Source organism: Schistocerca nitens, chromosome 2 (genome assembly GCF_023898315.1).
Source record: "Schistocerca nitens isolate TAMUIC-IGC-003100 chromosome 2, iqSchNite1.1, whole genome shotgun sequence".
Classification (NCBI taxonomy): Eukaryota; Metazoa; Arthropoda; class Insecta; order Orthoptera; family Acrididae; genus Schistocerca; species Schistocerca nitens.
The window spans coordinates 1,691,520-1,704,727 of record NC_064615.1 but is presented as its reverse complement, the minus strand read 5'-3'; the positions used below and the strand labels follow the sequence as shown (position 1 = coordinate 1,704,727).

The 13,208-nt window shown below is 42.6% G+C and overlaps 1 protein-coding gene across 3 annotated transcripts in view; it reads right to left on the bottom strand.

Annotated features, from left to right (window-relative positions):
- Window positions 1-13,208, bottom strand: part of LOC126234232 (cytochrome P450 9e2-like) — a 91,957-nt gene that overhangs the window by 36,102 nt on the left and 42,647 nt on the right. For 2 of the 3 annotated variants that reach the window (XM_049942921.1, XM_049942923.1), the window contains exons 2-4: window positions 10,334-10,785; window positions 781-912; window positions 502-704 (exon numbers count right to left, since the gene is read on the bottom strand). In XM_049942921.1, coding sequence (XP_049798878.1) covers window positions 502-704; window positions 781-912; window positions 10,334-10,691 — 693 coding nt within the window. In that variant the 5' untranslated portion in view covers window positions 10,692-10,785. The remainder of the gene's footprint in view (window positions 1-501; window positions 705-780; window positions 913-10,333; window positions 10,786-13,208) is intronic. The other variant, XM_049942922.1, reaches the window with a different exon arrangement.

The following is a 13,208-nucleotide window of genomic DNA, read 5'->3' as shown; positions in this document are numbered from 1 at the left end:
CTGGAAGAATTCTGCCATTGCTATTGCATATGAGTATAATGGTTCTTCAGGCTTTTCTGCAATATCCTAATTGTAGAAGAATGGAGAGAGAATGCACAATACCTCGAGAAGAGAGTGGAGTTGCAGAAGCTTTCAGACGTCTTAAAAGTATGGCAACTTAGTTACGGGAAGTACGTAATAAGCAAGAACTGGAGGTCAGTTGACGAAAAGAAAATGATGGCGAATGCAGGAGAGTGGTGATAGTAACATTCAAGCAAGCTGGGTGTGTTCGTAGCCCTGTAAAGTGAGAGGAAAGAAAGGAGAATGTGTGACACATGAAGAATGCAAATGAAATAATATTTTCATTCTGAATACAGTGTTATTAAGTAAAGATATTTCTGTGTGTTAACAGAAAAACACTATTCTGATGACAGTTTCTTGTGTGTCTTGGATGAAATACAGTGACAAGAATAGTGATATGTGTTATAATAACAGCAAATGTGTTGCATAAGAATTCATTACCTCCATTATCTTCGGGAAGAGAAGATAGCCGAATATAATGAAACTTTTTCGTGGTCCAAAATCAGTAACCTCCTTTCCCATGGAGTAGAAATCATTATTTCTATCCACCAGCGAGTTAATTCGGACACCAAATGCAGTCGATGCAATTACATCATTACTAATTCTCGAAAAGAAATCTTTTGCTTCAACTGTGATGCTTTCCCCTGAAGAAACAAACTTGCAATTACAATTTCAGTTTTCAAGACTAAGAGAAACAACAGGTCATAAGTCATATACCACCTTCTTTCATTTCATTTGCTAAGTAGTCCCTCATCTGATGACCAATTTCTTGAATTAGAGGCACCATGTTGTGCATCTTGTTTGGTGTAAAAGCGGGACTCAGGACGCGACGCATGTCTCTCCATCGTTGCCCTGTGAAATTCAGTAAAACTTACAAGTCCAACAAATACTGTGATCTTGGTTACATTATGTTATCCGAAGAAATCAGGAATTTTATCACTACTAATTAAAAATGTTGTTGTTATGGTCCTTAGTCTGACAATGATTTGATGAAACTCTTTGCTAATCTATCCTGTGTAAGTACCTTCATATCTTCATGTCTACTGCAACATAGATATACTGAAAGTGCTTAGTTTGGCCGAGCCTCGGTCTCTTGCTAGAATTTTCAACTGTCAAACTTCCCTGCATCACAAAATTAACTACCCCTCGGTGGCTTTTGATGTGTCCTCCCGATTGATCCCTTCTTCTAGTCAAACTTCAGGAATTTCTTTTCTTCGCCAATAGGTGCAGTGCCTCTTCGTTAGCTCAGGTTCGGTCCCATACGGAACAATTGCGCTCTGTGACTGTGTTTATCACAACTGAGAAATGTACAGACGTCAGTCGCTAATAACGTGCTTACTGCAGATCTAGAGAGATTTCAGCCACTGTGTGGCTAACATCGGTGCTAGAAACGTACAAGTTAAGCTGCAAGAAAAGGCTGCTATTTGCTGCAAACGTTATGTCAACGATATTACATTACTGTTAGAGGGTTACACTACCGAGGTTAACGCATTTGCCTAAGCAATACGTATAGCATGCACCCAAAAAAGCAGAAGCAGCAGAGAACTCCATTAATTATCTAGATTTTACTATTAAGAAAGTCGACAACAAATACAAATTTTCCATTTTCAGAAAACCCACACACACAGATATTATCATCAATGCTAGTTCATGCCGTGCCACACAATATAGAATAGCCTAATGTACATCAATGGTTCACCGGCTCTTTCGTTCATCTTCAAACAACAACGAAATACGTAAAGAACTCGGTATTTTAAAGCAAATTGCAACAGTCAGCAGTTTTTCTGTAAACGATGTACAAGAGGCTACAGAAACACAGAACAAATAATAGGCAAACGCACACTGAAACAGGAAACAGAAAGAATGAAAGCCATCCCTTTGACGGCTGCGGTGTAAACAGGAGCGAGTGTAATAATTGTGATTGGTGGGCTGTTGTATCGGCCAAACCGACCGCTCTTTTAATGCACGGTTTATGGAGCATTTACAGCCAATTAACAAAATTGCCTTTCGTTGCACATAGCAGCAACCGGACATGCTAAAGGAAGTATTCAAGAAAGTATACGTATTCTTCACAGAGCGCAAAAAGGCCATGCTCTCGATTTGTTGGAACAGTTTGATGTTTACAAAACTAACTGGCCGACGGCATAAGTGCTCAATGCACGATGCACCAACGTTTGCAAGAGTAATATCAGACGACGACAACCTGCCCCATGAACTGAGCCACGTACGCAAGGCTTCCAGGAATAACGGGTGCAGCGCCCATCAAGCGAAAGAAGTGATTTCTGGAAAATATCAGAATAAGATCACCGACGAAGAGCAGGAAAAGAAACTTTCTTTGCTGCCATTCTGTGGCTCTGTGTCGGACAAGATAAGCCGCCTGTTGAAAAGACACAAGATCAAATCCATCTTCAGGCCTCCAACGAAAATCCGTCAATTACTGAGACCAGTTAAACTCGCAGTAGGTCTCAGAACACCTGGAGTCTACGAAATACCTTGTGAGTGTGGCCAGAAGTACATCGGACAAACAGTGCGCACTGTGGAACAACGCAGGGAAGAACATGAGAGGTATTATCACCTACGCTATCCAGAGAAATCTGCGTTAGCTGAGCGTGCGTTAGAAAACGGTCACCACGTAAAATTTGAAGATACCTCTGTCGCGGCTCGCACTGACGGCTTCTGGGACAGTTTAATAAAGAAAGCTATTGAATTAAAAATTACCGCAAACACCCTGAATTGAGACGATGGCTTGCAGCTCAGCGCTGCGTGGGATCCAGTGATCGCGCGGTTGAAGAGGGCACACCGAACGCCGACTCAAAACATGCCCATATATGGCAATGTCACGGGCACCAGTGACGTCACAGCCGGCAGCTAGCGTATATAAGGGCGCACCAACAGCCCACTGGCAGTCATACCATCTGACAATGGCCAAGGAGTGCTTGGCCGAAAGCTCTTGTAGTTTTAAGGAATTGACGCGGTTGGAAACCCGAGAACATTTTATTCAATGTTATCGCCGCGAGACTCTGCATTCATAAATCACTAAAACAGTTTGTGATAGTTCGTGATTAGCACTGGTCTTGGACAAGCATGAACTTTGTCTACAAACGTTGATAATGAAACAGTCGGTGTGTGACATTCCTTTGGAAAGTAGAACAAAATAACGTAGCGAAGGTCGACGGCCAGTTCCAAGTTCCTGTTCGCCTCCGACGCAGAGGCCAAGTGCTGCAGATGGTGGAGGCAGGCAGCACCAGTGGCTCCTCCAGTCGGCGGTGGCTGGTGGAGCTGAGCATCGTACGTAGCGAAAGGTACGCCTGAGACTCTGACTGAAGAACTGCGCGAGGAGTCGGTGCCTGGTCCGTGTCTCGGAGCGGCTTTGTGCTGCTCTGACGACCCAGATTGCATAGAGATACTAGTGGAAACATTACGGAGGTGATTTTGCTGTACCCCCACTATCTCTTCCCGTCCGTATAGATCAGCGCATCTAGATCCTCCCACATCGATGTCATGCATGCCAGGAGTCACTAGGTTAGTATTATTCTTTAGTAACTGGTGACGTCCTTCTGGGGGGGGGGAATTTGTTTTCAGCAAAATAACCCTTAACGCGTAAAGCAAATACCAGAAGCCAAGAGCCTCGTGGTCAAATATGAAATAACGTTTTACGCAATTCATTGCAGACACGAAGACTATTTTTAGGTCTAAAGTGACCTATGCTGAGTTACATTTAGGTTAGAGGAACCGAACCCTCTGCCCCCCCTCCCCCCCCCCCCCACCTTGGGATCTGTATCGCTTATTGAAGGTTATGCTATACTGCACAGATAGTGCTGGGAACAGAATTTTGGTTGAAACCAGAAGTGAATAGCAACGAAATTCTGAGTAAGATTGGTAAGATTGGAAAATTTACGGCAATGATAGGTTCGCTGCTAGTGGTAGCAGAGTATTTATTACAGTAAAAAAGACGATAATAAAGTGTGGGGCAAATAACATTAGCTCAGAGTACAGATCCAGGTGAAGTATTCATCTGCATGATTGACTTGATATGCTGGTCTTTTGCGACAGGCATCGTGTTGATTTGGTAGGACTCTGAAGAATTTTTTAGTGAACAGCAGCCACATTTGCTGGTGTGCGGGCACGTTTCGGAATTTTTTTTTTTTTTTACTTTTTCCAAAACAGACTCTTTCTGACGCCATTTTCGGACTAAGCGTTGCATGGGACTCTTCGTTGGCATTTTAACACTATTAAACTTCTCAGTAAACAACTGACCACACCGTTTCCACGGCTTTGTTGTCACGTAACTTTCCATGACGAACACCCGCTGCTCCACTGTACGTATCATCGTCCCCTTTGCACTGCTCCACTCGCACTGAACCGGTGTGATCATGTGGCGGGTGTACATGTGGTGTGCGCGTCACTTGGTATGGTTATATGCATACTCTCCCGGCCCACTTTCATTTGCCCCACCCTCTATCTAGCAAGGAAATCACTGATTTCGAATGTGAATTAACCCAGGTAAATTTTTCATCAAGGGTCGGTCAAAAAAGCTAATCGGATGCTTTTGTAGACCACCTGCGTCGGGAAATGTAGCGGTAGAAGCCTTCAGAGAGAGCTTGCAGAATATTGTTAATAACCTTCTTGATCATGCCGTTGAAACAGGGAGTGATTTCAGCTTGCCAGGTATAAATTGGGAGAGACATGTTGTCAAAAGTGGTGCCAAAGACAGCGATTTGTATGAAATTATTCCGAGTATCTTGTCTGAAAATTACTTGGTGCAGATAATTAGAGAACAAACTCGAGAATGAAACGCCTTAGCCAGCCGCTGTGGCCGAGCGGTTCTAGGCGCTTCAGCGCAAGTTCGAATCCTGCCTCGGGCATGGATGTGTGTGATGTCCTTAGGTTAGTTGGGTTTAAGTAGTTCTATGTTATAGGGGACTGATGACCTCAGATGTTGAGTCCCATAGTGCTCAGAGCCATTTGAACCATTTGAAACGCCTTAGACGTCCTAGCAAGAAACAGACCTGAACTTGTCGAATCAGTGAAGTTTGCGGAAGGTATCAGTGATAGCAACTATGACTACGAGTGTTGCAAGGAGTGATAAGAAGGACAGGAAAATTTAAAAGCATCGTTCAATATGCCTTACATAAGTATGTTCCGAGAAAGGTCTTGAGGCATGATAAAGACCCACCGTGGTTTAATAGCAGTGTCACAAAACAGTAACGTAAACAAAGGGAACTTCATCACATGTTCAAGAGAAGTCAAAACCTAGCAGACAAACAAAAGCTGGACGAAGTGAAAATCAGCGTACGGAGAGCAATGAGAGAGGCTTTTAGTGACACTGAAAGTAAAATTTGGACAACTGATCTGACTAAAAACCCTAAGAGGTTTGGTCTTACGTAAAATCTGTAAGCGGTTCTAAATCATCTATTCAATTACTCAGTGACCACAAAGGCACGAAACAGAAGATAACAGAGAGGAGGCCGAAATACTGGATTTGGTCTTCCGAAATCGTTTCACCGATGAAGATCGTAATACGGGCCCTCCTTTCAACTATCGTATGAACGTCGAAATGGCGGAACAGAAAAGCAGCTACTATCGCTTAATAGGGGAAAGGCATCAGGAGCAGTTGAGATACTTCTAAGATTCTACAAAGATTATGCGAAAGAAATGCTCCCCTGCTAGCAGCAGTTTGCCATAGTTCCCTGGAGCAACGAAGGCTGGAAAAAAACGCAGGTCATTTTCGTTTTTAAGAAAGGCCATAGGCAGATGCACATAGTTATCGGCCTATTAGCTCAGAATCCGCTGTTTCCCTCGCGTAGACGGCATGGTCTGCAGATATGCTTTTTGGCTTTCTTTAACGGAATTTTTATCGTCTTTTTTCCATTTTTTCCGTCGTTCCTTAGTTGCTTGCAACATAATGAAAGGAGGATTTTTTATTTTTTTTTTTTTTTTTTTTTTTTTTTTTGCTGTAAGCGTTTCGCTTCTTTTATTTATGAAGTATCTTCAGTGGCCTGTAAAACATGTTTATTTTTGTATACATAACAGATACATTACGTAGTACTTACAAATACGTAGCCATGGTACGTGCCACGAACCGTGGCAAGTCGCCGTAGACCGCGCGTGGTAGCCTGTTGTAAAACTACACCGAGCTACTCCATCTTCATAAGTTGCCGTTTCTGTGCGATGCAGTAAAGTTTTGTTCACGATAAGTTTATAGGTCGGACAGAGGAAAAGCAGTAGCCTGACATACTGTTATTTTAAGTACTTTTAATGATTTCTTTTGTTATTGGTGACTGTTAGTCTGGTTGGATTTGCTTTTTGTTATCAATATTAAATTCTTGTTTTTGTGGAACGTAGTCGTGTAGTTCTTTGAAGTAGTCCGCAACTGCTCTGCAGCTCTCAGTGTTATTGTATACATTCTCCTGATATTTTATGAAACCAATGACAAGTGAGGAATTGAGATCGATAGTACAGTTAAGACCAACAATGTTTCTGAGTTTCTGTTTGGTGATTCAATTCACGTCTTACGTCGTGCTGCCACGTTCACCAAAGTGTCTCGATTTTGTCATTATTTGTACCGAAACCGATAATGCACTATCACTCAAGCAATTTGTAACGAAATGATTCACTATTATTCACGTTTTATGCGATAATGATGGATACCACCTGTATTTCACCAAAATGTTGTGATTATTGAGTTAACAAAGTCTATTTTCAATTGTTTTCACGGAGTCCGCTAAATTATATTTTTGTTTGAATGACATTCTCTGAAAATAGCGCTTGGCGTCTTCCATGTCAGGAAAATATACGCTAATAGAGATAGTTAAAAAAAAAACAAAGAGCATTTTTCTTTGTACACCTCAGAAAAATTAATTTAATGACCACTGGTAATTATGCTTCCGTTGGGCACCACTGATCTAGAAGAAACGTAAATTTATTGCCAAAGTAGCTGTACTCTTCGATTATTTCAACGTTTTCTTATTATTTCTGTATAGCTCATATGGCTATATCGATCAATAATAATAACGATGTGTACCCTGTCCGAAAACATTATTCAATTGTGATCGCGATTATGTTATATTCTTATGTTCATAATAGTGATGATGGGTTTTCGAAAGTAAAAGAGAACTTAAGTAAATTATGCTGTCGGGCAAAAAAAAAAAAAAATCGCAGCACCGAGAACGAGTTGTGCGACATAAAGAATCGTCGGTAGGCGTATTTCTACATCTCTATTTAAATTTCGCGCCAGTCTGATAAGACTATGAGGACACAAGCCAGATTTCCTTTAAATACGCGCTGTAACGGTCGAGAAGGTTAGTTACCTGTGAGATTTGACGTGGTGATTTGATGTTAGTCAAGAATGCCTTTAGGGCAACAAAGACCTATTACCAGTACCTTACTGAGTTTGAACGAGATCGTGTAATAGGGCTACGACAACTTGTATGTTCCTTCTGCGATATTACAGAAGACCTGGCAGGAAGGTAGCAACTGTACATTATCGCTGGCAGCGGTTGTCACGAGAACGTACGGTCGCAAGAAGACCGGCTTCCAGACAGCAACGAGAACTACCGAGAGGGAAGACCATCGTGTTCGGTGTGCGTCATCGTGTTCGGTGTACGGTTCTGACACATCTGCATCTGCATCTGCAGCAATCCGAGCAGCAGTTGACACCACAGTGACACAACGAACTGCTACAAGTCGGTTACTTCAAGGACAGCTCCGAGTCAGATGGCCTGTAATGTGGACGCCACTGATCCCAAAACACCGCCATTTACGACTTCAGTGGTATCACGAGAAAGGTCATTTGAGGGCATGGTGGAGGTCTGTTGTGTTTTCTGATGAAAGCTGGTTCTGCTTCGGTGCCGGTGATGGCCGTGCTTTGGTTAGGAGCAGACCAGCTGAGGGCCTACAAGCAACTTGTCTACCGTGCTGGCTCACACTGGACCTACAGCTGGAGTTACGGCCTGGGTTGAGATTTTTTGTGACAGCAGGAGTAGCCTCGTGGTTACCCCACGCACCCAACTGTACGTCTGTCTGGCGACTGGACCTCTTGTGCTGCATTCCAGGGGGTATTTTCCAATAGGGTAACGATCGCCCACATACCGCTGTTGTAACGCGACATGCTCTACAGAGTGCCGACATGTTGCCATAGCCTGCTCTATCAACAGATCTGTCTCCAGTCGAGGGACTTCATTGGATGACAACTCCAGCTTCATCTGAACCAGCATTGACGTCCAGCACCTTTACGACGCAGTGCTTGCGCGTCTGCATGCTTGTATTCAAAGTCCTCGGGGTTACACCAGTTATTAATATACTAGCCTTGCACATTTGTAATGATTTATCTCCCGCTTACAGTAACCTGTGATCTTGCAATCTTGTTGTTGTTGTGGTCTTCAGTCCAGAGACTGGTTTGATGCAACTCTCCATGCTACTCTATCCTGTGCAAGGTTCTTCATCTCCCAGTACCTATTGCAACCTACATGCTTCTGAATCTGTTTAGTGTATTCATCTCTTAGTCTCCCTCTACGATTTTTACCCTCCACGCTGCCCTCCAATACTAAATTGGTGATCCCTTGATGCCTCAGAATACGCCGTACTAACATATCCCTTCTTCTAGTCAAGTTGTGCCACAAATTTCTCTTCCCTCCAATTCTATTCAATACCTCCTCATTAGTTATCTGACCTACCCATCTAATCTTCAGCATTCTTCTGTAACACCACATCTCGAAAGCTTCTATTCTCTTCTTGTCTAAACCATGCGTCTCCAAACTTTTTAGTCCGCGGGCCACATTGACTCCTCCACGAAGTCATAAGGGCCAAGTTTTACCTAGTGGGATTAAAACACCCTAGCACTCCATGATCACCGTAATGTAAGGCTAAAGGAAAGATGAAATCGCAAAAATCTGAGGTTATGGGAATACCTAGCATTGAAACGAACTACGATTTTTATTTAATTACATAATTTTCATTGGTGGATGTACCTGACCGAAATTCTGGCGTATTTCATTCTGGCGAATTTCACCGACAAAAAAGTATGTCACTGCACATTCTGTGTGTATTTTACAACGTAATCTAAAGAAAGTGAAACCTCGCTTAAGAAGCATCTTCCATAATGATTGATTACTAAGGCTAGTCCCCGAAGTGGCGTCCATTTGAAAGACTTGCACCAGACTCGTGAGTAGAATGAAATGCAAAGACTTTTTTTACTTAAAATGTTTTCGCCAAAGTAGTCTGTTAACCGTTCTTTTTTTTTTCAGTATTGCACGGAGAACGGTCTGTCTGTTTATTGGATGCCTGCGAAACCCTACATTCATTAGCCACAAGTTGGACCATGACCTTCCGCTTTGTAAAGATACAGCTCCGACAATGTCGCGGTGTATTGGTCACGATAGGCCTCGAAACTCAATTGTTGGCAGTATAGGTGCCACCTCAAATATTTGGCGGGCCGGGTACCGGGGATGTCCGGCCAGCTAACGCGGGCCGTAGTTTGGAGACCCCTCTAAACTATTTATCGTCCACGTTTCACTTCGATACATCGCTACACTCGATACAAATACGTTTAGAAAGGACTTCCTGGCACTTAAATCTATACTCTATGTTAACAAATTCCTCTTCTTAAGAAACGCTTCCCTTGCCATTGCCAGTCTACATTTTATATGCTCTCTACTTCGACCATCATCAGTTATTTTGCTCCCCAAATAGCAAAAATCCTTTACTACTTTAAGCTCTCATTTCGTAATCTAATTCCTGCAGCATCACCCGACTTAATTCGACTACATTCAATTATCCTCGTTTTGCTTTTGTTGATCATGTTATATCCTCCTTTCAAGACACTGTCCATTCCGTTCAGCTGCTCTTGCAAGTCCTTTGCTGTCTCTAGCAGAATTACAATGTCATCGGCGATCCTCAAAGTTTTTATTTCTTCTCCATGGACCTTAATTACTACTCCGAATTCTTCTTTTTTTTCCTTTACTGCTTGCTCAGTATACAGATTGAATAGCATCGGGGAGAGGCTACAACCCTGTCTCACTCCCTTCCCAACCACTGCTTCCCTTTCATGCCCCTCGACTCTTATAACTGCCATCTGGTTTCTGTACAAATTGTAAATAGCCTTTCGCTCCCTGTATTTTACCCCTGCCACCTTCAGAATTTGAAAGAGAGTATTCCAGTCAAATCTCAATCACTTACATATGTTACCTGGACACATTTCACTGCTTTACATGAAATATTTTTTGGTGTTGCTATTTTTTCCATCAGTGTATTATTGGAAAGAATGTTGACTCACCTTGTAGACCGAAGAGGCTTTTCCCAAAAAGCGGATCGGCAGTTTCCGGGATGAGCTCTTGTCGGTCAGTGAAGTGGTCGAACTCTTTGGCGAAGAGCAGTCCAATCAGCTGTGGGTCCCTGGCCAGGAGGACGGGCGTGGTGAAGGTGAAGAGGCCCCCGCAGCGGTGGGGGGCCAGGCTGCGGTAGAAGTGGGCGGCCAGGTCGTGGAAGGGCGTCTGCCTGAGGGCGACGGCGCCCATGTTGCCCACCACGGGCCACGGAGGGATGAAGGGCAGCCGCGCGCGCCGGAAGTGGCCGTACCTCCACAGCAGCCAGCAGGCGGCGCAAACACCGAGCAGGGCAGCGGCCAGCCACATCCCTCCACCTCAGCGGGGGCGCCGGAGCAGTCTGCCAGCGCCGCTGTCAGGTGAAACTGATCGCTACACACAGAGCTCCTGGCGTTTAGTCGCTCTAAACAACACAGCGAAATGAATCGGATTAATGGCGATAATATAAAATAATGTGGGTGTTTAATAACTTTCTTGTGTGTAACATGTTCCAGTGATAACCTGCAGGGATCAAATGACACCTAAAAGGAAGTCGAAAAAGGACAATAAGCAAAGCCAACACTTTGTAATATAGATAAGCTACAAGTACCCGCACTGTAGCACGAGTCCTTTGGCACGTAAAACACGTGCATTTCATCGTATCCTGAATTACAAACGTCTCTGATGCATGAACTTGTTTGAAATGGACCTGCATCCACTATAAGCAGGAATTCCTGTAATGGGCTAAAACCGATCGTCACTGAAAAGGCGTGATACACTTCTCCATCTGGGATTTTTCTACGACCTCATAACGCTGTGGTACAGGATTCGTTGCGTACACGTTGGTGACTTTAATGCACCAGCAAATCTGGACACTTCATTTAAGGTGCACCCACGGGCACCACATAATGGAACCGTCAAAACACCTCGTTTTTTTCGCGAATTTTTATAGGCTAGAATCCCTCAAATGCTGCAGTATTTACCTCCTTAATATATCATTAATGTAGTCGAATTAAGTCGGGTGATGCTGAGGGAATTAGATTAGGAAATGAGACACTTAAAGTGGTAAATGAGTTTTGCTATTTGGGGAGCAAAATAACTAATGATGGTCGAAGTACAGAGGATATAAAATGTAGACTGGCAATGCCAAGGAAAGCGTTTCTGAAGAACAGAAATTTGTTAACATCGAGTATAGATTTAAATGTGAGGAAGTCATTTCTGAAAGTGTTTGTAGGGAGTGAAGCCATGTATGGAAGTGAATGGACAATAAATAGTTTAGACAAGAAGAGAATAGAAGCTTTCGAAATTTGGTGCTACAGAATAACGCTGAAGATTAGATGGGTAGATTGGGGAGGAGAGAAATATGTGGCACAACGAGACTACAAGAAGGGACCAGTTGGTAGGGCATATTCTGAGGCATCAAGGGATCACCAATGGAGTATTGGAGGGCAGGGTGGAGGGTAAAAATCGTAGAGGGAGACCAAGAGATGAATACACTAAGCAGATTCAGAAGGATGTAGGTTGCAGTAGGTACTGGGAGATGAAGAAGCTTGCACAGGATAGAGTAGCATGGAGAGCTGCATCAAATCAGTTTCTGGACTGAAGAGCATAACAACAACAATATAAGTAATATAAAACTATTTCCTATAATCATCTTTTTATTAATGAAATGCCAAATATGTTTGTAACTTTTCGGAAACCATTTCGATCAGATCGATACTGTACACATATATTTGTAACATGGAAGACCGATATATTCAGATATCTCTGAAATGCGACTTCATGTATCAGTGTTTTGTTTGTGTAGCAATCAGTCAGTTTTAGTTGTGTGCTGGCGTAGTTGGTTGGACAGTGCAATCTAGAATTGTACAGTTGAGATGGAAAGAGATGGATGCAAGCATGTTGAGCTCAATTGAATTTTGGTTTTTGTAAACGTTTTCTTCGAATCATGCAAAGTGTTTCTGGTATTGTGGAATGAATGAGTAGACACACGTTAAAAACTGAAGCGAAACCTCAGTTCCTGCTTCATTATTACATTTCATTGTATGTACATTAATGCAACAGCCCGACGCTCTTGTAGGAAGCGATATCATCGAACTAGACAACCTATCAAAGAAAGATACTACATGAACGAAACCAATGTTAAATAACTTTTATTGTTTTAACACCCACTTGCCCATTTTCTGTTATTAAACAAAATAATCGCATTGTTCATAAATGTTCAACGTTACATATTGTTTGTTGGTGGCAAGATAACAGATGCCAACACGGAGAAGAGCCTGTTAAATGCGTCAAACGTTATGTGGATATCCGTCGTTGTTACACAACCTAATATTATACCTGTTCCACACACTATACCTCATGTTTATCATTCTGTCATGCCTCCACGTCGAACAATCTCACTTCGCTGGTTTCATGTACATTAATTCAAGGAAGTCCGTTTGCGAGAAACCTCTATGAAGGAGTGAGACAAGGGTGTCCTTTTATTACCCACATTATTTAATATATACTGAGAGAACGTAACACAGACGCGGCAGAATAAAGTGGTGCACCATCTTAAGTTTAACAATAAACTTATAAATACACTCCCCCTTGCAAATGATCAAATGATCTTAGCGGACTTAGAAGACAAATTACAGAGAGTCATGACAATATCTAAAAGCAAAACTAAGGTAATGGCATTCCATGGTAAGGAGTATTTTAGAGCAAAAATAATAAATGATAAGTCGGTAGAACAAATATTTACTTTTAAATGCCTTGGCCTTTCATATATCACACACAATGATGAAGAATAAAAACTGCAAAAGTTTCAGCAGTTGGTAGGTACTATAAATTGCAATCTCCTCC